This window comes from Pan troglodytes, chromosome 5, assembly GCF_028858775.2.
Source record: "Pan troglodytes isolate AG18354 chromosome 5, NHGRI_mPanTro3-v2.0_pri, whole genome shotgun sequence".
In the NCBI taxonomy this organism is placed as follows: domain Eukaryota; kingdom Metazoa; phylum Chordata; class Mammalia; order Primates; family Hominidae; genus Pan; species Pan troglodytes.
Window position 1 is genome coordinate 179,713,282 of NC_072403.2, and position 26,301 is coordinate 179,739,582.

At 51.7% G+C, this 26,301-nt stretch overlaps 1 protein-coding gene across 1 annotated transcript; it reads right to left on the reverse strand.

Moving 5' to 3' along the window:
- Window positions 1-1,210: 1,210 nt before the first annotated feature.
- On the reverse strand, window positions 1,211-5,671 carry LOC100613641 (putative uncharacterized protein FLJ45177). Its single transcript, XM_024357511.2, has one exon. It carries the CDS (start codon window positions 4,143-4,145, stop codon window positions 3,654-3,656), a length of 492 nt encoding a protein of 163 aa, XP_024213279.2. The 5' UTR covers window positions 4,146-5,671; the 3' UTR covers window positions 1,211-3,653.
- Between the last annotated feature and the right edge of the window lie 20,630 nt (window positions 5,672-26,301).

Below are 26,301 nucleotides of genomic sequence, written 5' to 3' on the forward strand. Positions count from 1 at the left end.
ATGAATAGCCTCCCACACAAACATGAGTGATTGGGAACCTTGGGAACTGTGGAAGTTTCAGCTTAAATTCTTCTCTGAAGTTTTTCCAAAGCCCAGCTGACACCGAGCGTGCGGATTTGAGGAGAAAAGGACTTACGTGTTTCACTTGAAACTTGCAAGCTTAGTTTCCTTCAAAACGTACAACACGTAGGCTGGATTCCTCCTCCACTGCTGATCCCCATCCCCCAAGCCACCACGGTTCAGATCCTGGAATTTAAAGGGGTAGTGTGCGCACACACACACACACGGATATGCAAACACGTGTGTGCTCACAATTACACACATGCACACACGTACATAACATGTGCTCACATACAGAGGTGCTGGAAGCTTGAGCTTGAAGCCTTCTCCCCAGCTCTGCTCCTGCCTCTGGCCACCGTCCTGGATTCTCTGCTCTGCTCACCTGGTCACCACCCCCTGGGCCTGTAATTTAAAGAATTTCTCATTGGCTGTGTGACGTTGGGCAACTGAATTAACCTCTCTGTGCCTCAGCTGTAAGATGGACATAGTAATAATAATGCCCTCCCTCTCAAGGCTGTGGTGAGAATAAAACAAGTAGATGCATTTGAAGTACAAGTGGCACCCACCGTGTGTCACCTGTGTACGTGCATGTCATTCTCCCCGTGTGACCACTGGGAACGTCCAGGCCCACGCCGATCTCCAGGAGGAGGATTGGGGCCGAAGTTGAGTCGGTCACCCATGGCCAATGATGTAATCAATCACGGCTCTGTAACGAAGCCTCCATAAACACCCGAGAAGACTGGGATGGAGGAGCTTCAGGGTAGCTGGCCTCATGGAGGGTGGCACCTGCGGCGGGCAGGGAAGCTTCACCCCTCCCCCAGCCCTCACCTACACATCTCTTCATTGACCGGTTCATCTGCGCCCTTTGCAATAAAGGGGTAAACGTAAGTCGAGCATTTCTCCGAGTTCTGTGAGCCGAGCTAGCGAATTAACCAAACCCAAGGAGAGGGTCTGGGAACCCTGATATACATAGAGCCAGCCGGTCAGAAACACACGGGCTTGCGATTGGCACCTGAAGTGGGGGCCTTCTCCTGTGACTGAGCCCTCAACGTGTGGGTCTGGAACTCATTCCAGCTGGACAGCGTCAGGATTGATTGAACTACAGGACCCGGGGCCCCTCCTGACGCTGCCCCTTTCGGAGGTGGGGACGCGCTTGTCTGGGTGAGCACCTGCTGGGGGTTTGACACTGGAAGACCTTCGAGGCAGCAGGAGGCTCAGGACCTCCCCAGAAGACCCTTCCCCTCTGACACTGGAAATACAAAGTTTCATTTCCACAAGCCCATGGTTTTGTGCTCACTCTGCACTAGGACGCAACACGGGGTCGGGAGAGACTGTGTGGAAAAATAAAACATGGCCAGACCCATTTTCTTACCAATTTTCAAGTAGATTTCAGGTATCAAACTATCATCTTTGTTTTTTTGTGCAGCAGGATATTAATCAGTGTTAGAGGGAGGGAGATTCTGGGACAGGCTGCGGCGCAGATGAGTCTTCAGGGCCGCTGAGTGACGCGAGCCAGCCACAGAGGACAAATCCCACCCAACTCTACTTAGGTGGGGTCCGAAGAGTTCTCAGGTTCATGGAGACAGGAAGGAGAAGGCAGGTGCCAGGGGCTGCGGGAAGGGAGGGAGTGTTTACCGACGACAGAGTTTCCGTTTGGGAAGATGAAGAAGCTCTGTGGGTGGAAGGTGGTGATGATGAACACACTTATTGCCTCCAAACTGTACAATTAAAAATGGTGACAAGGGCCCCAGTGTTACGTGAAGCACATTTCACAATGAAAATCACGCCTCATGGGGCCAGCCCGCTCCACTCAGAGAGGAGGAAGCTGCTCTTCCCCAGAGTGCGCGTTTTCAGGACAGCATTTTCAGATGTGCTGCGTTGCATGAGGACTGTGGAGAGTGTGAGAAGGGGAGGCCAGCCAGGCAGGGCCCACAGACAGCAGGGGTCAAACCATGGACATCTTTAGGGCATTTGTCCCTCCTGGTCCTTGGGAACAGCCCCAATTGTCCCCCTGGAGTGTGTCTGTGGCATTGAGCCCCCCTGGAGCGCCAGGGTTGGGGTGGGCAGAGTGCCGTAAGCTGGGTCTCTCAGTGGCTCCTCTCCTTCCAGCCAATGCACAATGCAGTCCAGCTCAGTCTCTGCAAGCCCAGCCATGGAGGACTCCACACAGGTACAGACCCATGACTGTCACTCCAGGTCTGCCGTGAGCCACTCCAGTTCACCGGCCAGCACCCCATCTTTAGACAGCGGGTGCGTAAGTCAGCCAGGTCCTGTGTCGCTTAAGCCTTCCTTCCTTGATATGTCCCAAAACGGCCTCTCGAGCTGCGGGGCAAGGCCTCCAGTCCTGCGTCTTGTGTTTGGGGAGCACATCAGCTTCCAGCGCAGCAAACTCGCAGTGCTTCCTCTAAATGCTTAGACTATGGCACAAAAGATCCAGGAAATGCCAGTGGCATTCGGTTCCCTCACTGTGTCCTCCTGGCCCTTTCCATGAACCTTTTGTTCTGACAGGGAGGACGGCCGGTGACCTGGGTCTCACACTCGGCCACTTGAGTGCCCCGTGGGCCTCTGCAGCCTCCTCTGTGGGCCACATGTGTGTGGTTTGGGCAGAACGGGAGACTTCACAGGCCTCTGCTGGGAGCTCGCTTGTTTATTTTGGAAGAATTGTTTGTCTCCGCTGCTGACAGTGCAGCCTGAATCCTGTTTTGTTATTTCGCCGTCCGCGTGTTCTGTCAAAGACCAGTGGCCTTCTGCCCTCATCCGCTGCCTGTTTTGTTATTTCGCCGTCCGCGTGTTCTGTCAAAGACCAGTGGCCTTCTGCCCTCATCTGCTGACCGCCTGACTGCACTAAGCAGCATTAGATGACATTTTTCCGTCACTGAATTTTTAGGTCAAGCCAGTTCTATCGCTGCAGAATAGATAACTGAACGGCAGCGTGACAGCCTTTGGGGCAGGGGGGCCGTCTATGGATAAGACACGTTTGTCTTTTTCCCAGGCACGCAGCCTTTGCCGTTACAGAGCCAGGGCTTCTCCTGAAGACTGCATTTCCATCAGCTGCACCTTGTGCAGGTCCCACCCCCTCATGCCCCTCCCTTACTCTAACAGGTGCAGAAGGGGAAGGAATGTCTGTGCTTTTCCAGGTTGCGTCCTTTCTGTAATGTGACTCACCTGTTCCGCAATCTTTTTTAAGCATTTACAGGCTGCGCAGAATTGCGGAGGATGAAAGTTTGACAGAGACGTGGGCTGACCTGAGGGAGTCATGGGCAGCAAGGCCAGTGACAAGGCAGAATACAAGAATAACTGCAGCGTAGGGACCGAATGGTGCACGCTGCAGCCTCCCGGGGGTGCAGCCAGTGGGGGATGAACACACCCGTGGTCCTCCACACAGAGGTCAGCACACATCCAGGTGCATTTCCAAACACACCAGGTTGGTGTGTCTGCCAGGAGCCCTGAGCAACCAAAGCCCACAGCGCCCCTCCCTGCCCCCAGCCCACCCCGTCCAGGACCCTCACCGACTGCCTACAGCCACTGAAGGGTAGAAGGGACCCGAACTTGGTCGAAGAGGAGGAAGCTGCTCTTCCCCAAAGCGCACATTTTCAGGACAGCATTTTTAGAGGCGCTGTGTTGCATGAGAGCTGTGGAGAGTGTGAGGAGGGGAGGCCAGCCAGGCAGGGGCCACAGAGAGCAGGGGTCAATCCATGGACGTCTTTAGGGTCTCTGCCCATCTTGGTCCTCAGGAACAGCCCCAGTTGCTCCCCATGAAGTGCATCTATGGCATTGGGGCCCCCCGGAGCACCAAGGTTGGGGCGGACAGTGGGGTCGGCAGAGCGCCGTGAGCTGGGACAGGAGGCGTCCCCTCTCCTTCCAGCCAATGCACTGGGCTGGACCCCCAGGTTTACAGAAAAGTGGGGCAGACCCTGGAGAACTGCTTTGTCATGAGATGGGGTGCTCACCCCCACCAGGCATAGCGTTCCTCCTTGCCCATGGTAGTGCAAGGACCAGGCCGTACCCATTGCAGTGTGGAAGCTGAGTCCATGCAGTGTCCGGTGGCGAGTGCTGTGCCCACTGGGAGGCTCGCCGAAAGCCATCCAGGAGGTCTGGGCTCCTCTGAGGCTGACTCGAGGGGGCTGCCCAGACAGAAAATCCTGGCCTTGCGATTTCAATCTCAGACCAACCCACCTGTGAACACTGCCTTTTCATGTGGACGTGGGGAATGAGGAGGAGACACGGCAAGCTTGGGATCAAAGGAAGAAGAGGCTGACCTTGAAGCCTCCTCCAGTAAGGGACAAACAGTCACGGCCTCAGCTGGCAGAAGGTGCTTGATAAACCACAGGCTCCTGCCCCCAGCACTCTGGCCCCAGGGACACTCAGACGTGATAGAGTCCAGACACATCCCTGAGAGCCACACCACACACCTCGCGCCCCTGTTGTCCCATAAGAAGAGCCCCTCCCGGCAGACAAAACCCTCTCATGTGTGACTCAACCACGCCATAAGAGAGGCTCAGGTGAGGAGGTTTAACCGAGAGGCCAGTCGGGCAGAGTCCTGGGGGAAGCCAGCAGCATCTGGCTGGGCCTTCTCCTGGCTGTCCCTGCCCCTCGGCCCCCAACTGAGACAGAGGGAGGCTGGGAGCCTGGTCCCCCGCCCTGGCCTTTTGGTGCAATCTTATCAGGAATGCGTGTGCCCTGTTTTTCCTCAGACACTCCACGGGAATGTGTCGAAACGCACAGCAACATGGCGTCCCCAGGGCTGGTGACACAGCCCCTCTGGCAACCTGGCTTCTGCGGCAGCTGGTGACGCCGTCTGCCCTGGGCCTCCATCCTGAGCAATATCACAGCGTCAGTTCACTGTCCCTCCCTGGAGGGACCTCCCCCACATGAAACCCTGCTCCAGAAGCATGGGTGGTCTCAGCCTGCATTCCCCAGGGAGAATGAGGTCTCTCCTTCTCCGTCCTGGGCTCCCTGCAGCCAGAGGGGTGATCAAGCGGCAGGAGAAGCCAGGAATGACCCCAAGGACACATTCGGGTGACCGGTTATCACCCTGGACACAGGAGGCATCCACACAGAGACGGGTGGACGCAGAGCCAGGCCCCCCAGGATCCTCATCCCTTCTCTTCCTCCTGTGGTCACTGGGGACGTGACCCAGGGACAGGCCCTTCCCCAGGAAGGCTAAGCACGAAGTCCCACCCTTCTTGCGATCGAGGCCAGCAACATTGGTGTTCATGATGTCAGCCAAGGATGGAAGCTCCAAATCGCTCACTGCCCAGACTTGTGAAAACTAAATGGCTGCCCTTTTCCTTGGAACCTCTTTTCTGAAAGCACACAAGAATCTTCAGTTTTCCACGGAGACCTGGAAGGAACTGAAAACCCAGGTTTAGTACAAGGAGAGCATTAGACATTAGAGATCTTACTAAATATTTAAGAAGGCTAAGAGTACAGCAGGCATTCTGTCTAAAAATCACAGGCTACAAAAGGAATCAGCGACCTTTGGTCCCAGTGACCCAATCAACGCTGAATCGCAGAGTCGTGTTGAGGGAGTTACAGACTGATGGTTTCTCCAGGACAGGCTGCATCAGAACGTAGAATACCAGTGTGACCGACCCAATGCACTCCTGTTCTTTTGAATTAAAAAATGACAAAATCCAAGTTGCTGTTCAAATCAGTAGGAAACCCAGCTGCTAAGGTTTATGGCAGTTGGGCCTGCTTGGAAGTCACAGTTCATGTCAATGCAAACTCATGGATACAGTGCAGGCTGGCCAGATTAAATAAAAGCTTTCCATTCCACTTCTATTCTGCAGTCTCATGCAGCCAACACTTTTCCTTGTTTAGTGTGGAAATGTTAGGTGCTCAGACCTGAGGCACTACAGTCACACTACAATCTACAGTCACACTATCATCTTCCGTCACACTACCATCTACAGTCGCACTGCCATCTACAGCCACACTGCCATCTACAGCCGCACTGCCATCTACAGCCACACCGCCACCTACGGCCACACCGCCACCTACGGCCACACTGCCATCTACAGCCGCACTGCCACCTACGGTTGCACTGCCACCCACGGCCACACTGCCACCCACGGCCACACTGCCACCCATGGCCACACTGCCATCTACAGCCACACCGCCACCTACGGCCACACTGCCATCTACAGCCGCACTGCCACCTACGGTTGCACTGCCACCCACGGCCACACCGCCACCCACGGCCACACCGCCATCTACAGCCACACCGCCACCTACGGCCACACTGCCATCTACGGCCGCACTGCCATCTACAGCCACACCGCCATCTACGGCCACACCGCCACCTACGGCCACACCGCTACCTACGGCCACACCGCCATCTACGGTCACACTGCCACCTACAGCCACACTGCCACCCATGGCCACACTGCCACCCATGGCCACACTGCCACCCATGGCCACACTGCCGTCTACAGCCACACCACCATCTACAGCCACACCGCCATCTACAGCCACACCGCCATCTACAGCCACACTGCCATCTATGTCCACACCGCCACCTACGACCACACCGCCACCTACAGCCACACTGCTACCTACAGCCACACTGCCATCTACGGTCACACTGCCACCTACGGCCACACCGCCACCTACGGCCACACTGCTATCTACGGCCACACTGTCATTTACACCCACTGCCACCTAAGTCACACTACCATCTACAGCTACACTGCCATCTTCAGTCTCACTACCATCTACAGTCGCACTGCCATCTACAGCCACACTGCCACCTACAGCCACACTGCCATCTACAGCCACACTGCCATCTACGGCCGCACTGCCACCTACAGCCACACTGCCATCTACGGCCGCACTGCCACCTATGGCCACACTGCCACCTACAGCCGCACTGCCATCTACAGCCGCACTGCCATCTACAGCCGCACTGCCACCTACGGCCGCACTGCCATCTACGGCCGCACTGCCATCTACAGCCGCACTGCCACCTACGGCCACACTGCCACCTACAGCCACACTGCCACCTACAGCCACACTGCCACCTACAGCCACACTGCCATCTACAGCCGCACTGCCACCTACAGCCACACTGCCACCTACAGCCACACTGCCATCTACGGCCACACTGTCATTTACACCCACTGCCACCTAAGTCACACTACCATCTACAGCTACACTACCATCTTCAGTCTCACTGCCATCTACAGCCACCCTGCCACCTATGGTTGCACTGCCACCCACAGCCACACTGCCATCTACAGCCACACTGCCATCTACAGCCACATTGCCACCCACGGCCACACTGCCACCCACGGCCACACTGCTGTCTACAGCCGCACTGCCATCTACAGCCGCACTGCCATCTACAGTCGCACTGCCACCCACGGCCGCACTGCCACCCATGGCCACACTGCCGTCTACGGCCACACTGCCATCTACAGCCACACTGCCACCTACGGTTGCACTGCCACCCACGGCCACACTGCCACCCATGGCCACACTGCCATCTATGGCCACACTGCCATCTACAGCCACACTGCCACCTACGGTTGCACTGCCACCCACGGCCACACTGCCGTCTACGGCCGTACTGCCGTCTACAGCCACACTGCCATCTACAGTCGCACTACCACCTACAGTCGAACAGCCATCTACAGCCGCACTGCCATCTATGGCCACACTGCCACCTACGGTTGCACTGCCACCCACGGCCACACTGCCACCCACGGCCACACTGCCATCTACAGCCACACTGCCACCTACGGTTGCACTGCCACCCACGGCCACACTGCCATCTACGGCTGCACTGCCGTCTACAGCCACACTGCCATCTACAGTCGCACTACCACCTACAGTCGAACAGCCATCTACAGCCGCACTACCACCTACGCCATGCTGCCATCTACAGCCACACTACCACCTACAGTCCCACTGCCACTTACAGCCGCACTGCCATCTACAGTGGTGCTAACATCTACATTCACGCGGCCATCTACAGTCACACTACCATCTACAGCCGCGCTGCCACCTACAGCTGCACTGCCATCGTTATCACGTGGGGAGGGACTGCAAGGCCACCCAGTGCTCTCCCACCACACTTCATGTTTTCCTTCCTTCACATGCCTCATTCTTGCATGAATGAAGTTTTCACACTGCATCTCTACTTCAAGAGAAACAAAGAAAAACAGTCTCACTAAACAAAATCACCAACTTCCCTGGCTGAGAGCTCAGAGCACTTAGGATCTAAATAGAAGACTGTTCCATGGTTGCTGTTCAACAGTGACATGTACCTGACACTACCCTACTTCGGGAGGTCAGGGTCCAAGGTAAACCAGAGAGGAATCTAATTAAGACTTGTTAATCAGTGAATAATCAATTATTGAAAATTAACCATTACATTCGTAGGAGAGTCTGGAGAGCAGTTCCCTAGGTGTGATGGCATGCTTTGACGGCAGCCTGCAGTACTGAAGACCTTGATCCCTGGTGATGGAGTCCCATTACAGTGAATGTCCCTCCAGCCCACACTACAGGGTAGGAGAACAAAATGAACAAAAAATCTAGATAAATCAGAATTGTTTCAGACTTTTCAGGAGAAAAAAAATCCAAGAATCCCAGAGACAGATTCCAGTTGAATTGGAAAATAGCAGGGCAGTCTCTCTTCTTATCCATCTGTCCCTCATTTACTCATGTTTGCACTCAGGAAACCCCCATGAAACAGCTTGCAGGTATCGAGGCTGCAGAAACGAAGGTGCATAACACAGAGGACTTGCTCTCCAGAAGGGCACAGTCTGAGGGCTATGGGGAGATGGACGAGGAAGAAGATATTTGCAAAACTAAACAGAAAAGAAGGGCTAATAGTCGCTGAACACTACATTTTTCTCCCAGCTCTGTCCTAAGGATTTTACTTAGAATATTTCATTTAGGCCGGGCGTGGTGGTTCACACCTATAATCCCAGTACTTTGGGAGACTGAGGCAGGTGGATCACCAGGTCAGGAGATCAAGACCATCCTGGTTAACACAGTGAAACTCCGGCTCTACTAAAAATACAAAATATTAGCCAGGTGTGGTGGCACACGCCTGTAGTCCCAGCTATTCAGGAGGCTAAGGCATGAGAATCGCTTGAACCCAGGAGGCGGAGGTTGTAGTAAGCTGAGATTGTACCACTGCAATCCAGCCTGGGTGACAGAGCGAGACTCTGTCTCAAAAAAAAAAAAAAAAAAGGAACATTTCATTTAACCCCAATAAGGTGGGTAGTATCATTGGACCCATTGTACAGTAGGAAAAAGGGACAGAAGGTGTGGGAGCTGGACCAAGGCCTCAGATCTAGTGGTTGGTGGAGATAAATTCAAGTCCAGGGCAGCCTGGATCCAGTACCTATGTCCTTGCCCTACACTCTCCTGTCTATAGAAAGGGTGTTTTCCATTTATTTGCTCACTTACGGGTGGCTCGTTGAGCTCTGGGTGGATAGGGATGCATATGTTATAATAGCCATGGTCCCTGTCCTCATTCTGCTTACAACTTTGATCAAAAAAGCTTCCAGAGATGAGGACATGCTGGAAAAGGACCCAGTCAGCCTCCTTCCCTGGAATTCCCCTAAGACATTCCTGGGTTTCTCATCAAGCGTTTGCTGACCGTGTCTGCATTTAGCAGATTTCAGGTTTTGGAGAGATTTCCTGCCACTCACAGTTAGTTATCTATTTGAAGGCAACTGCAACTGGGGAAAAGTTCCTTTTTGTATGAAGGTGAAATTTCCCTACAATTTCTACTCGTTGGTTCTTGCTATCTCTGCCCACGAGGACTCCATGGAAAAGATGTCTTCCTTCTTTTGTGCGTAACTTTGGGAATATTTGGAAACATTTCTGAGGTTTCCCGTATACCCTTTCTCTAACTCCTCCAAGCTAAACCTCAGAAATGCCCTCTCCCTGTCATCCAAGAAGTGATATCAGAATCTTTATCATTGTGGCCAGACCCTGGGGGTGGACTTAAGGCTAGTAAAGTAAAAGGAGATCTAAGCGTGGCCCGTGCTGAGCTTCCGGGGGTGGGCCACGCATGGCATGCATTCATTTGTGGACATTTCCCTGGGAACCTTACGTATTGGGTCCATGTGACATTCCCAGGGCTGCGGCTCACTACAGAGGGCTTGAACCTCATACTGACATTAAAGAAAGCTGAGTCCTGCCTTTGTATTTATCAGTGCTTTTTAATGATGGCAGAGCAGGCTATGGAGTCAGACTGCCTGAATTCAAAGCATACTGTGTAATCTTCAGCAACCTGCTCACTCTCCAAGCTGAGTTTATGCCTTTGTACGTGGGTTGGGAAATTAAAAGAGTTATGTATTAGTCCATTTTCATGCTGCTGGTAAAGACATACCCGAGATTGGGTAATTTATAAAGAAAAGGAGGTTTAATGAACTCCCCAGCTCCTCATGGCTGGGGAGGCCTCACAATCATGGTGGAAGGCAAGGGAAGAACAAAGGCACGTCTTACATGGTGGCCAGCAAAAAGAGAGATCTTGTGTAGGGGAACTCCTCCTTATAAAACCATCAGATCTTGTGAGACTTATTAACTGTCACGAGAACAGCACAGGAAAGACCCACCTCCATGATTCAATTACCTCCAACCAGGTCTCTCCCACAGCACATGGGAATTACGGGAGCTACAATTCAAGATAAGATTTGGGTGGGGACACAGCCAAACCATATCAAGTTCCATATATTTGTGGATGTGCATGTGTGTTTATATATACAGTATATAAATGTATATATGTGTAAAATACATACATATATAGCACTTATTAAGTGCTTGGTTCACAGTATGCACTCTGAAAACATTAGATATCATTATTATAGCACAAAATCATTCTAACTCAGTCGGCCAGACTCCAGACCTTGCTGCCTGTGCACTGTGCTCTGTGGCTTTGCTGCTTGGCCTCCACTGCTGCCTGACCATTTGATTCCATTGGGTGGGGTCAGCTCAGCTTTTCAGGTCATGCTGAAGTTTGATTTGTTATTCAAGTATTAACTCTGCCTCTAAGACTACATTTGAAAAGCATGTATTATTCATCTTTTTTCAAATATTGCATTTTCTTGATCTTGGATGTACTGTTTCATATTTTCATGTTTGTGGGGAGAAGGGTGCATCTCACATTACAACATGGGCAGTATTTTTTTTCCTGGAAAGTGATGATTAAGTCCTGGCTCTGTCTTACACCTGCTGATATCTTACAAGTGAGAAAATGCAGTCAGTTACAGTATTCACTGGGACAGGTAAAGGTTCTAAATGACAACACTTCTCTACAGCAATGGTTCTCAAACTTGGTTCCACAGCAATAGTTCTCACATTGGAACCACCTGGTGACCAGCAGTAAAATAAAAAAACACTGGTGCCCAGGGCTCACCCCCAAGAGATTCCGTGACTAGGAGCTGGGATGTTAAAAAGCTCCCCAGGTGATACGAAGGTGCACTTTGCACTAGACCCAAGCCAACTCTTCCCCCATCTTCCCCCTTAGCTTCCTTCAGAGCATATGTAAGGACCGTCAATAATTGCTGGCGTGATTAGCCGTGTCTGTGCCCCATCTCTTGAGGATAGGAGCATGCTGCGGCCAGTGTTTGGTGCATAGAAAGCACTCAGCATGCACTGCCTGGATGACCGTGTGGACTTTGGCCACTCACCAGCACTGTTTGCTGCTTTTTGCCTGTGTAAATGTGCGTGTTTACTGTTTCTGCTATGGCAGCGACTGCAGGACTGTGAACTTTGCCCTCATTTTTCACCGGCTTTATGTCCGCGAGAAACAAGCAGAGGAAGCAGCTGGGAAAGGCTGGACGGGAAACCGGAGGCCACAGTTTCCTCCCAACACCACTGCCGAGTGAAGATGTTTAGGATGGCATCAAACCTGGGGACCTCATCTGCACAGTGGGGGTCCTATCCACCAGAGGATATATAAGCCCCCTTCCAATTCGAAATCCTTTCATCACGTAGACTCGACGGCATGGAGTTAGCACCCCATCACAGCTTTATGACAGACCCGGTTTTTTACTACTTTGTGGCCATATCTACACAAAATGAGATACATAAAATGCAGTTGTAGGCTTGGTGTGTCAGCTCACACCTGTAATCTTAGCGCCTTGGGAAGCCAAGGCAGGAGGATCTCTTGAGGCGAGGAGTTTAAGACCAGCCTGAGCAACATGGCGAGATCCTGTCTCTACAGAAAAGTATGAAAAAATTAGTGGGGCATGGTGGTGGGCACCTGTAGTCCCAGCTACTTGGGAGGTTGGGGCAAGAGAATGGCTTAAGCCCAGGAGTTCAAGGTTACAGCGAACTATGATCGTGCCACTGCATTCCAGCCTGGGCAACAGAGCAAGACCCTGTGTCTAAAAAAATTTTAAATAAAAAGTTAAACCAGGATTACAGGTAACATGATCTTAGACAAAGGCCACTACCTCATCTCCAAAAGCCAGGCAGTGGCCCCAGGAAAGTGCCCTGGTCAAGTCCTCCCCTTCACAGGCAAGCCAGGCTGGTTTGGAACAAAAGGCAGAAGCTTTTCCTCCTATTTCTATTTTCCTATTTCTCCTGATCTTGACCCTGCCCAGGAATCCGAGCTGCCAAGTAGACGCCCTCCATCCCTCCCATTTATTCTGTCATCCACCCACACCCTGGCTTTCTTGCAGCCAGAGAGCTTCTTCCTGCAAGCACCAGCTGTTGAGCAGGACTGTGACAAAGAGCAACAAAGAGCCACAAAGAGCAGGCTGCGGGCGGGACCATCGGGACCATCACAGAGGCATCAGCCCTGCCCCGGAGTGGCTGCAGATGCATCCCTGAGGGAGGGGGCTGGGGTGCAGGTGCTCCCTCCCGAACAGGGGGTTTGTTAGCTTCATCTGCAAGGCCCTGAAGCCAGACTCTTTTCAAATCGTCATCATGTGTGCACCGTACACTCCCTTCTGACTCTGGGGGCCTGGGCGCCTGCTTAGTGCAGCCTTAAATTTTTTACGTACCAGTAAAAATACTGCATGTAAGATTCTGTTCCTAGGAGGATAAAAGGAAGGCCAGGGCTGGCTAAGTGGAGTCTTGACGGACTAAAGGTATGGGAAAATGAAGACGTGGACCTACCACGTTCTCTTCTACCTGGAACTTAGGATTTGTAAATTGCATTTAGATGTCATTTGTCACATTGGTAGGCTGTGGCTTAATACACTCACAAAGAGGATTTTTCCAAGTATTTAAACTGTGTAGATGCTGCAAAAAATCAGACTGAGGCAAAGCCCTGCAGCCAACCCCAGCAGCAAGAGGTGAGGACCCCTTGTCTGTCCTGGGCCCCACTCAGGCACTATCCTCATCTCTTAGAATAGTTTGTTACCTTTTCTTTCCTGAAGCCTCATCAAATGCAACTTTTTCTATGGCATTCAACGGACTTTTCCTTAAAGCAAAGATTACAGAGAAATTCTTATGCAAGTCAGAAAATCTGCTTATTATGGGTTTGATAAACCAAATTGTGTTACCTGTTTATAGACATAGATTTCTATCAGCCAGACGTGTGCACAGCACAGCACAAACGATAGCTACCCCTGTCGAAGTCTCTTTCTGTACATTTCCCAGCCACGCCCCCAGCTTGGGCCCCTGGGGTCACCTCCCACTCCGGCTAGAAAGAGAGAAGGAGACAGTGAATTCCTCGGAAGCCGCTCGCCCTGCACCCAAGCGGGGCTTGCACCACAGGCAGCCCCAGGAAAAAACTCTCCATTTCTTTCTCGTGGAGGCTCCAGAAGAAAAGCTGCGCATTTACCCGGCGCATTCTAACCGCCTTTGAGGTTCCCTCCGGCAGCCATGGGAGCCGTGGTGGGGCAAAGCCTGGGCTGGGAGACGCTGCAAGGCTCTGGGGAGCAGTGAGGCGCCGCGCCAGCTCCTCCGTTCCCGTCATAGCCTCACACGGGCTTCGCTGGACACGTCCAGGACGCAGCGCCGGTGGGCACCAGGCGTTGAGCGCCTGCCCCGCGTCTGTGCTAAGACCTCCCTTTGCATTATTGCATTTATTCCAACAATGGGGTGAGGTAGGTATTCTTATTTCCATTGCCAGAGTGAAACACTGAGGCTCATCCAGGGGCCGGTGTGGAAATCAGGGCTCAGCCCTGGGCCCCTGCTGCTTGGAGCCGGTGCGGTGGCCACCGTGACCTCACGCTTTCCCTGCCAATCGCTGTCCGCCGCATCCCGGCCTCCCGCCCCGCCCCCGGCCGCTTTCCAGGGACTGAAGCCCGAGTTGGTGCTGCGTGTCCCCGCGGGGATTATTTTCAAACAGCTCCTCCTGCCCAGGCTCCCACAGCGCGGCCCCAGGCCGCTGCACCACTTTCTCCTCTCACCAATTAAAGCCGAATCCAGGGCTCCTTAGCATATGAATTGAGGCGCATCGGAGCCCTCACTGCTGGGCCAGCCCCTCCCGGGCTCCTCCCGTTCCGGGAGGTCCACAGCCCAGCAGCAGCTGCCCCTGCACGTTGTCCCCTCCGTCCAGCATCCCGGGGCCGAGGAGACGGTGCCCCTGGCCGGGGGCTGCGCTGGCGTCAACTTCGCATGGGCAAAACGGGGTCCCGGGTCAGTGTTCACAGAGGGTCTCAAACCCTGCAGGACCCTGAAATTGTCTGGGATCCACACCAGTTGGAAGAAAAAAAGAATAGAAAACGCAGGGATTCACCTCCTCTGCAGGCACCCTCATGCCGAACACTAAAGAGGGTGATGTTGAAAAGGATTTGGAGATTTATGCAGGTCACGAGCTTGAGGAATTTTTCCATTGAATGCACCATGCCTTGGGTTTCCCGTTTCCCACTGAAAATCCCATGGCTGACACTTTTTTTATATCATTACCTTGGGAGATGAAGAAAAACTCATCTGTTAGGGCAGCTCTGTGAATGCAGATGCTTTCGGTTGTTTTGAATGAATGACTGAATGTTCTGAAATAAAGCAGGAAGGTGCCTGCGGGATAATGACTGGTTTCGCAACTCTTGGCCGGGAGCCTAGACCCCTCTGATAATCAATAGAAATGGATGTATATTAAATTTAGCAATAGAAAAAGTATAGATAGTTGAGTGTGCTACATTATTTTCCTATAAATTAACCCGTTACCACAGTCTTTAATTATCTTCCCCTTGCGAGGCATAAAGAAGAGACTGCTCAAGGATGGAGGGTTTTTGTGGTCTGAGGTCTGCAGACTGGCCGAGTATTCCAATATTAGTTACCACCCATCCTGGCCGTAGGCTCACCCTGCTGACCTGAGCAGACCCGGTGAAGAAAGCCACAACTTCTGCTGGAAATTGCTCCACTCTTCCATTAAGTGAGGATTAGAAAGCCCTTTGTGAGAATTTTGCCCAGAGTCTAAGTTGAGCACTTTGTCGCTTGCACGCTTCATTTTCCAGCATACCGTTCGCTCAGCTCAGTGTCTATCCGGGCACTGAAGGTTCGGATGCAAGCGCTCTCCAGCGTAGGGGCTGACCAAGTGAAATGCACACTGAGCAACCGTGCAGCTCCAGGTTCTGGCGGCTCTTCACAACCAGACATTCTCCCTGGAGACCCTAAGCTCCTCTTCCTCTGTTGGGGGAGCACAAAATACCCTATAAGGGCTGCTTTGCTGCCTCTGGCACTTTCTTCATCAGGGGAGTTACATCCAGATGTAGCTGACAGGTCAGGGCCCCTTCTCCTCCACCATGTCTCAGGGTTATCTTTTCCAAATGTAGGAAGTCAAGGGTATGCAGGCGCTCCAGTTTCCCTGCCTTACCCTACATATCCATAACAGACTTCAACACGAGAACCAGCGTTTCAGATGTGTCTAGCAGAGTGCCAAAGTCAGGCTGGAGTGTGCCCTGAAAGTCAGGGCCTTCTGAGGGACACAGACACGGTTTGTCTCCAAGGGGGCTGTGTATAAGGCAAATGCTGAGGCCTACAACCATGTGTTCTGAGACGGTGGCCATTACAGAAACAGGCAGTCCCCAGACAGAAGCACAAAGGGCAATCTCAAGGAATCAAGATCCGTAGGCAGGGACCCACACTGCACAATTTGGACAAAGCTAATGCAGAATGAACAGTACCGCCGCTACCCAGCGACAGTCGGGCTGATGTTCTAGGAGAACCACACGCTTCACACAGCAAGGGAGAAATTAGGCCGTATTTTAATCCCTTCCAGCTTCGTCCAGGAGGTGTTGTGATCTGAGTCACTCTCTTCCTCTAACTCCTAGCCCATCCGCAGTAATAAATAACTTTGCAGTGAATGGATGGTTTTCTTAGACCTGGGGGAACAATCCTAGTTTGATAAAGCAGCTCAGGAGCGTGAATGCTGAGGGGTCCGCCTATTAGCTGCCAAGCTCGGTAGCCAGGTCAGGCCCCACTGGAAGGGAAGGGGCAGTTGCCCAGGGTGCCTGAGGAGCAACCTGGCCCCTGTTCTCGGGTGGGAGAAGGAGCACCTGGCACTGACCAGCCCTGGAACTCCGCCTGCTCACTGGACATCACAGCACATGAGCGGGTGCTATGGATGGAATGTTTGAGTCCCCCAAAATTTGTATCTTGAAGCCCTATTTTCCAAGGTGCTGGTATTAGGAAGCGGGGCATTTGGGAGGTGATTAAGTCATGGGGGGCCTTGTGAATGGGATTAGTGCCCTGATAAGAACAGAGATGACCCATCTCTCAGCCATGTGAGGACACAGCAGAAGGTGCCATCCACACACCAGTCTGGAGCCCTCCCAGCCACGGAACTGCCTGGCACTTGGATGTGGGGGTTCCTGCGTCCCAGCCTCACAAGAACTGTGAGAAATCCATTTCTGTTGTTAAAACCACCCAGTCCATTGCATTTTTGTTACAGCAGCCTGAACTGACTAAAACAGCTTGAATAACAGAAATGGCAGGTTAAAAAAAAATCACTGTTCCTGGGCTTGCTCTAGACTAAATAGTTGGGGGAACCTAGGGATTAGGGAAGAGTCTAGAGAAAAGCCGCAGTTCAACGCCTGCCCATCTCCTTGCTTCTAGTGAAGGGGCTCAAGGAATATGACGCTCTTATTTGGGAAGGAATTCTGGGTCATAGAAAAAAATGGGCGGGCCAGTCCAGGAAGCGTGGAGAGAAGACAGTGAAACTGCTCTGTCGAGAACTCAGGAAGTCCCCCAAGAGAGAACGGGGGAGGTGGGAGGTGTGGGGTAGGTGGAGTGAGCCCCAGGGAGGAAGACCACAGTGATCCTTGTGGCAGAAATCCAAAATGTGGGGGTAAAGGAACATGAAAGCAACAATTTCCCCTTATGTCCTGCCCGATGCTATATAGTTGCTTCACGGCAGCCTCTTCACACCAGCCTCTCATCTTCATACCTTCTCTGAGGGTCTTGCTCACGGTGGCTTTGTCGGGAGATGCTTTGGGGAAGGAGGAAGCAGAGCAAAGCCCACCAGTGACACAGAGTGAACCATAAAGGTGAAGACAGCCATGCCCAGAGAACCAGGGATGCAGAAGTTCATGGAAGCTGGAGTTTGGGGCAGGAAGCATCTGGAAAAACATGAGTCTCCTCTTTGCCCTCCCTCGCCATCACCCCCAAAACATGGATATCCTCAGAAATATCTGGGAGGATCCTGGATTTCCCACATGCAAAGATAGGGGCTCAGGTCCAGAAGGCACAGCTGTGCTCAGGGTGCCTGTGTTTTGTGAACTAACTCAACAACAGACAGCACGAGATACACAGAGCCACGCTGTGGCTGGGAGCCCTGCCGCCGTCTTCCTGATCCCTGGGGCCGATGGCCAGGAGGGCTTTCTTACCAGGTGCTTCCCAGGAGCCTGGGAGGAGGTGACGCTGAGCACAGACACCACATCCTGCAGCCGTCCTTGGTCCCGTCTCAGCAGGCATTCCCAACAGAGACCCCACCGAGAGCTGCTGGGAAGGCAAGGGGATGTGGGCCGTCGTCATCAGCTAAATGGAGGGTGGCATTCTGCTTCTACCATCCAGCCAGTGCCACAGATCAAAGAGAAATAAGCTCGGCAATTTTCCTGCCATCATTTTGTTTTGAGATAAGGAAATTATCCACAATCCAATTATGAGGTGTAATGTCACATTCTTTTTTTTTTTTTTTTTTTGAGTGGGGGGGACACGGTCTCACTCTCTTGCCCAGGCTGGAATGCAGTGGCACAATCTCAGTTCGCTGCCACCTTGACCTCCTGGGCTCAAGCAGTTCTCCCACCTTGGCCTCCAAAGTAGCTAGAACTAAGCAATCCATCTACCTTGGCCCCCCAAAGTGCTGGAATTACAGGCATGAGCCACTGCACCCAGCCCATAATGTTGCATTCTAATGTGATAACAAATTGAGTCAAAGTGTGTCCATTTCCTCCAAATTTGTTTGGAACAAAGAAAGTCTTTCATAACTTGGTCATATTAGATACTTGGAAAATACAGGTTTGATGAACACAACCCTTAGTGGCCCTTCACGGAAGTAGTTGTGGCTGACAACAAACTCAACATCCCTGGGAATTTTGCTCAAAGAGTTGCCACAGTGCCAGGATGAGTTTAGGGGAATGCCACGCTGGCCACGCCTGCTCACCTCTGTCCATTCCACTGATAAAGGGCCAAGTCCAAAGGATTCCTGCCTTCTGTAGCTGAAATCTAAAAATGGAAACGCTCTGTGTGAGTCAGCATCAGACGTACAATTGGGATGTGTTCGCACAGCCGCTTCATTCCGGCCTGAGAACAAGAGCACTTTGTTTCCTGTTTGCTTAGGAGGTCAAGGTCCCCTGGCCGTCTGCGTGTGGGTTTCCCTGTCTCAGACAACTGTGCTGTGAAAGTTTCTTCAGTGCATGATACTGGCCCCCCTCCTGCCTCTGGACAGAAGCCTGTCGTTATTTTCACCGGTGAGGAGACATTTGTCCCCCATCACGCATGAGGGACAGAGAAGAGAACTCCTGGCATTCCACAGGGGATGGAGGGATGGGGGTGCAGAGCCACCCGCTGGCCCTCAGCCCTGACTCCCAGCCTCTGAAAAACAACTCTACGACAAATCCTCCTTCTGAGCCTCCACTCAGTGTGCACATGAGTGGCCCCTGTCAGCGGGAGCTCCATGGGATGCTTCTAAATATGGAAAAAGTGGAAATGGCATGTTGCCATGCAAATGTGGCCCCACTAGACGTTTGTCCCAAAATGGAGCATCCTAGAGTACCCATTCTTCATCTCTGCCTTGGGAAGATGTTCGCCCAAGCGCTTGCTTGATTTGCAAATAGAAACGTTGTCCCCACTCTTGTGTGCAGTTGAAAGACTTCACACTTGACAACTGAGAGTCCACTAAAGGGAGAAGTCGGACCAGCCCCCAGCCAAACACGGGAGAAAATAAGGACTTAGGAAAACCAGCACTGAGGCCTGGAGGCCTGGAGCTCCAAGGGGCAGGTCCCATGAGCATCCCGTTCCACGTGGTTTTCACCAGCCTAAGTCCCACCACTGGCACATTCCTTTCTGGAAAAAAAAAATCAATTTTCATGGCAGCTAAAGCACGATGCATAGTTCAGGATTCTGTGTCCATCCAGTGCTAGCTGCAGATCCAAGCCCGAGTCCCCTCCCTTCGGTGTTGAACATCCACACTGCACTGGAATGTGGTCAGCAGCATTCACAGTTGTATCTTTAAATGAATCTTGTTTCTGGCACTCAGGAGTTCATGTCCAGGAGGGCTCTGATGGGAGTCAACTCCATCTAGGAAAAGTAGAAACACCTGAAACATAGCACTTTGCAAATTTTAAAAAGAAAAGACATACCTGTATTAATCCATTCTTGTGTTGCTATAAAGAAATACCTGAGACTGGGTAATTTATAAAGAAAAAAGGTTTGATTAGCTCATGGTTCTGCAGGCTGTACAGGATGCATGACTGCGGAGGTCTCAGGAAACTTACAATCATGGTGGAAGGCAAAGGGGAAGCAGGCACATCTTCGCATGGTGGAGCAGGAAGAAGAGAGGGAGTGAAGGGGGAGGTACTACACACTTTCAAATAACCAGATCTCCTGACTCACTATCAGGAGAACAGCAAGGGGGGAATCTGCCCCCATGATCTAATCACCTCCCTGCAGGTCTCTCCTCCAATATTGGGGATTACAATTCAACATGAGATTTGGGTGGGGACACAGAGTCAAACCATATCAACACCGTTTACCCGACCCTAGCCAGATTGCAGCAGAGTCCAGACCCACCGCAGTGTTTGTTCAGCCTCAGGCCTTGCCACTGCCTCTGCCTGCTCCACCCTGGGGTGCTTGCCAGATAACGGGCAAAGGCAATGAGCACGGAGCCTGGAGGAGGGTCCCCGGGGAGTTCCCCTCAGCCACACCTCAAATAAACCCCACAGAAACCACCACCGTCTGGTTCTACCCACCTGGAATGTTTTCCTGCTCTTCTCTTTTTTGGCCCTGTCGAAACCTATCCCCGAAGCTCAGTCCAGGTGCAGTTTCCCAGGAGTACAGAGGAGGGACACTTACCTGCCAGGGGAGGGATCGCCTGAGCACACCTGCTCCCAGCTGCCCCGCATGGCCTCCTTCTCTCTGTGGCGACTTGTCAGTTAGCCATAGACTACCCGCACACAGCAGTGCTTGCATTGTGGTTCTAAGAAATGGTCTCTTTTTACTGTTTAACTTCTTTAATGCTCTGTATCTTGTGTCTAAAGTGGTATCTTGTGTTTTAAGCTTCTGGAGGACACAGCCCATGCTTCCCGAATCTTCCTGTCTACCCCACTTCCTAGGGTGCACCTAGCACATATGGGAAGTTCAAAAATTCTACAGGCTTCATTTTTCTGTTTTTTTTTTTTTTTCTGTCACTGAAATGTATTCCCGAGGGGCACACTTTCCAGGCACGCTTTTGACCTTAAAGGGAAAATTTCATCTTGCTGTTGCTCTCTGAGTTCTATTTTTCCCTGGCTTCCTCCTCAATGGGAACTTGGTAAGAAGCGGAGACAGCAGGAGCACCTCCCTTTCCTCCCAAGAAGTTAACATGGTTAACAACAGCGGCTCCATCCTCTGGTGTAACCTCGAGAGCAAGTGAGGAGCTCTGGCAGTCACCACAGCTACTTGAGCCTCACGGAAGAATCTTGCCTTTGGGGTGGCAGTGGCCACATCTCGGATGTCTCTTCCCCAAAGGCCAGGGTGGGGTGAACCCATGCACATGCCCCCCGTGGCCACCCCGTGCCCCAGGGCTCAGGGAGGGAGGGCTCCGGGAAGATTTTGACAGTGTAAGTTAGGGCAGGTGAGGGGAGAAAGGACCCGGAAGTCGGGGACACCTTTCTCAGGCTCTGCCCTGCACAGGGAGCTGCGAAGGACCAGCCTCCTGGCATCTGTGTGTGATGGTGCCCGGCACATCTGCTTCCTGCCCCAGTGCACCTCACCGGCCTGGGCACAGAACTGCTAAATGTGACTCAGGAAAAGGAACTTTCCCACATTGCTTCACCTCATTGATTTTCAACAGCAGGAAAAATTTTGCTCACTGGTCTGGCAAATAAATAAGTGGTTATATCTGAGCGTGTCTGTGTGTGTGTGCAGGTGGGTATACAGGTGAGTGTGTATCTAGGCATGTGTACATGCGACTGTGTGTGTGTGGGTGTGTGTGAGGGTATGTGTGTGTGCGTATGTGAGGATGTGTGCAGACTGAGTGTGTGTGAGCATGTGAGTACATAAGCATGTGTGTGCACATGTGTATACATTTGTGTGTGCTTATGTTTATATTTGTGTATTTGTGTGCATGTGTGCATGCATTTGTGTGTGCACACATCTGTATATACATTTGCGTGTTCACGTGTGTGTATATTTGTAAGTGTGCATGTTTATATTTGTATTGCATGCATTTCTGTGCATGTTTATATGTGTGCACGTGTGTATGCATTTGTGTGTGCATGTTTATATTTGTGTGTGAGCATGTGTATATGCATTTCTGTGAGCGTGTGTGTGCACGTTTGTGAATGTGTGTGGATGCATTTGTTTGTGCATATATGTGCATACAGTTGTGTGTATATTTGTTTGCACATGTGTGTATTTGTAGGTGTACATATGTGAATACATTTGTGCATGCACATATGTGTATGCATTTATATGTATTTATGTGTACATATGTGTATACGTTTTGTGTGTGCATGTGTATTTGTGTGTGCAAATGTGTGTATACATTTGTGTGTGCGTGTGTACATGTTTGTGCACATGTGTGTTAAAATCTGTGTGGGCACATGTGTATATGCATTTGTGTGTATTTGTGTATAATTCTAAGCATGTGTGAGCATGTGTGTGTGCATGTGTGTATATTTGTGTGTGTATACATTTGTGTATGTGTATTTGTGTGATTGCATGAGCATATGTGTGAGCATGTGTATGAGGGTGTGTGTGCTTGTGTGTGTACATTTGTGTGTGCATGTGTATATATTTGTGTTTGTGCACATTTGTGTGAATTTGTGTGTATATTCACGTGCATGTGTGTATACATTTGTGTGTTTGTATACATTTTGGGGTATATTTGTATGTCATTGCATGAGCACATGTGTGAGCATGTATATGTGGGTGTGTGTGCATGTGTGTGTACATTTGTGTGTGCATGTGTATATATATTTGTGAGTGTGTGTGCATGTGTATATTTCTGTGTGTATACATTTGTGTGTATTTGTGTGTGTTGCATGAGCATATGTGTGATCATGTGTATGAGGATGTGTGTGCATGTGTGTGAGTGGGTGTGTATGTTTGTGTGTATATTAGTGTGTATATGTGTAAGCATGAGTGTGTGTGCATGCATGTGTGTAGACGTTTATGTGTTTGCATGTGTGTATATTTGTGTGATTGTGTGTGTGTGTGTGTGTGTACACCCATCTTGTCCTTTGTCCCCCACTCGAGGACGGAGTGTGGCTGTGGCCTCCATTCTGACCCTGCTGCCTGCTGGCTGCCCTGGGACGATCAAATGGCAGCAGATGTCCTGCCTCGTTGTTGGCATTTTGCTCCAATTTGCTGGGCTTGATTGAAATCACTTCTTTTTATAGCAGTGTGAGATCTGGATTTTGTGATTAAGTGTGAAGCAGATTTCTCTCCTCAACGGTGAGAGATGCCCCGAGGTGCTGCAGAGTTAACTCAGATCCAGGCCCTTCTGGGGGCCAAGCCGCCCGCACCGGGAGAGCTGCGTTTCTTTCTTCAGCGTCCTGCCCTCCGTGGCTGCAGGATTTTCTTGGAAGGTGAAAGGCAGACATTTCGGGAGCCACTAACAGACTTCCTGAACCTTCACTGATGAGGAGTCAAACACTTCTGAGAGAGCGGCCGTGTGATCCAAAAAGAGGAGCCAGGATAAAGGAACAGATGGAGGCATGAGGTAAGTGCTTCTTAGCACTCGAAGAATCAGGAAGATTTTCAGAAACAGGAATTAGCAATCTGGAAGGAAAGCTCAGAATAACACGGTTGTTTCCTGCGCAGTGGAAGGCCTTGGGCTGCGCCTCCCTCCACCTGTGATCTGCATTAACGGGCCCCTTGCTGCAGGTGTTGGCAGTGGTAGTTTTCTAGACGGAACCTCACACCCCCGAATGGCTGTCAGTGTGTGTGTGGAGACTCAGGAGTCACCTGTGCAGGGCTTGTGAGTTTCCTAGAGAAAGAGACGGACCATGTTCTCAAAACTGTGCCTCGAGTCCACTCCTTCTTCATGGGTGTGCAGGCGCAAAGCCACAACCTCCACCCTGCTCTCCCTCCTGTGTCTCTTCCCCCGGAGTCTGTGCAAATACGGGTGTCTTCGCATCTAAGTGAGAGAGTCTTCGTGGGTCGACAGCACATCTGAGCTGTTGGTCACCTACAGCGTGCATAACGGCTGGCACTGGTCTCCCCTTTCTTGATATGCAGCAGGTAAGCATCTTCGCTGGAGACACACTGCTGTCAAATGGGAGTAGGACCCCTGGCTCTAGCAGCCCTACTGGCTGGAATCACCAGCTTTGTGCCTGGAATTTGGCTGCAGTAAAACACTCTTCTCTCCCGCAGAGAGGGCGGGATGGTGCCCACAGCCAGGGTGCCATGCAGCACGTTCTGCTTACACCTGCCCCAGATCATCTGTGGATGGAGTGTGGGTGCTGATCCTTCACGGGGGTCCTCCTGGAGGCACTGCTCACAGCAGGGGATGAGCTCATTAACTTAAATGCATTTCACGGGTCGGTGCTTGGATTCTCCAACCACGTGACCCTGCTAATGAAGGCACCCTGCAATCAGAACAGAAGCTCTGGGTTTGGACTTGATGACTGTCATCCAGAGTGAGTGCCATCACAGGGGAGCAATGGGCCTCTTTGCAGGGCACCAGGGAAGTGGGACGATGTCAGAACCAGGAGCCAGTCAGCTCCCACTGCACCTTCTTCTCGCTCGCACATTCCTGCACCTTTTGCTGGAAGATATTTGTCATTTAGCTACCTGGAAGGGATGAGATGAGGACAAATGGGGCTTATAAAAGAAAAGTTAAGGCCGGGCACCATGGCTCACACCTGTAATCCCAGCATTTTGGGAGGCCGAGGCAGGCAGATCACAAGGTCAAGAGATCGAGACCATCCTGGCCAACATGGTGAAACCCCGTCTCTATGAAAAATACAAAAATTAGCTGGGTGTGGTGGCACGTGCCTGTAGTCCCAGCTACTTGGGAGGCCGAGGCAGGAGAATCACTGGAACCCGAGAGGCGGAGGTTGCAGTGAGCCGAGACTGTGCCACTGCACTCCAGCCTGGGTGACAGAACGAGACTCCATCTCAAAAAAAAAAAAAAAAGAAAGAAAAAAGAAAAGAAAAGAAAAGAGAAAGAAAAGTTAAACTGCTTTTTTCTTTCCTGTACTGCATGGCTTTCTAGCTGACTGGTCTCCGGTCAGTGAATGGGTGCTGAGCTGCCACGATGGGTGTTTACCCCCCATTCAATCATCCTGCCCCTCGCTGTGTTCCTTTGAAAGCTTCCTTTCCCCTTCATCCAGGCTCTGATGGTGAGACTTCCTCTTAACCAGAATCCAGAATGGTGGAGCGAATCTCCCAAAACCATTCAGCACTAGCCCAGTGGTCCCTCAGAAACCCTCGTTTTGTAGGGACAGCCTCAGCCTTAAGGACCCCCAACAGTCTCAGAATCAGAGGGGGTGCCTGGTCTCCCTCTGGGGGTGCTGCCGTCCTCACCTGGGAGCCAGGGGCAGCCTGCAGCTCCACTCTCAGTGGAGGCAGCACGGAGTCATTGTGACGCAGAGTGAGGACACAGCCCTTGCCCTGTAACTCACGTGTTGAGAATTTTACAGATTATAAGGCCACGTCTCTACATCAGAGCTTCCACTCAGCCCTGGGGAGACCCTGCTGCTGGGGCCAGATCCAGCATGAGTGCCCACTCAGCACCCTGCAGCCAGGGGAGGCAGCAAGACTAAGCAGAATCCCATGGGCTCAGGCCAGTGGTTTCTAGGAGCAACGATCCAGGGCTCCCTCAATATCTAAGAACAGAGAATCCCCCACATCACCAAAGGAAGGCAGTGCTGGCTTCTGAGCTTCTGTGCATTGGGCACAGAAAAGAAGGCATGGTTTCCCTGCTCCTGCTTTTCGAGGTGGTCACCCAAGACCTGGCACAGTCCCCATTGTCCCTGAGGGAGGAGACAAAGCTTTACGCTGAGCACTTCCCAGCTATGTGCACTAGTGCGTGGCCCACCTCCTGACCCCACAGGCCAGAACATGGGAAAAGTCGGTATCAGGCAAGGGGTGTTTCCTCCCCAGAAGTGGAATGACGAGCCTGCCATTTGGCTCAAGAGTTTCAGGGCTGCAGTTGACTGAGGTTATCTGTGGACTTCATCACTGCTGTTGCCAACTGAGAATGTTTTGCAAGCTTGACTTTCACTGATCACTTAATATCAGACTTTCTGGGCCAACAGTGAATAAGAAGCTTTAAATGAGAAATCACTTTCTGTGTTTTTGAAGATGATATTTTGTTCTGAGTTTAAATGAACTCTTTTGACATTTGGTTCAGCAGAGAGGAAGCAGAGATGTGTGACAGGACAACAAATCTTGGGGCACCAAAATCACTAAGCTAAAGGGAAAAGTCAAGCTGGGAACTGCTTAGGGCCAACCTGCCTCCCACTCTATTCAAAGTCACCCTCTGTGGCTGGGCGCAGTATCTCACGCCTATAATCCCAGTACTTTGGGAGGCCAACGCAGGCAGATCACCTGGGGTCAGGAGTTCGAGACCAGCCTGAACAACATGGTGAAACCCCATCCCTACTAAAAACACAAAAAATTGGCCGGGCATGGTGGCGGGCACCTGTAGTCCCAGCTACTCAGAAGGCTGAGGCA

Bases quoted from the DNA above. Each gene is read 5' to 3' on its own strand.
- LOC100613641 (XM_024357511.2), bottom strand. From the start codon at position 4,145: ATGGCTTTCGGCGAGCCTCCCAGTGGGCACAGCACTCGCCACCGGACA.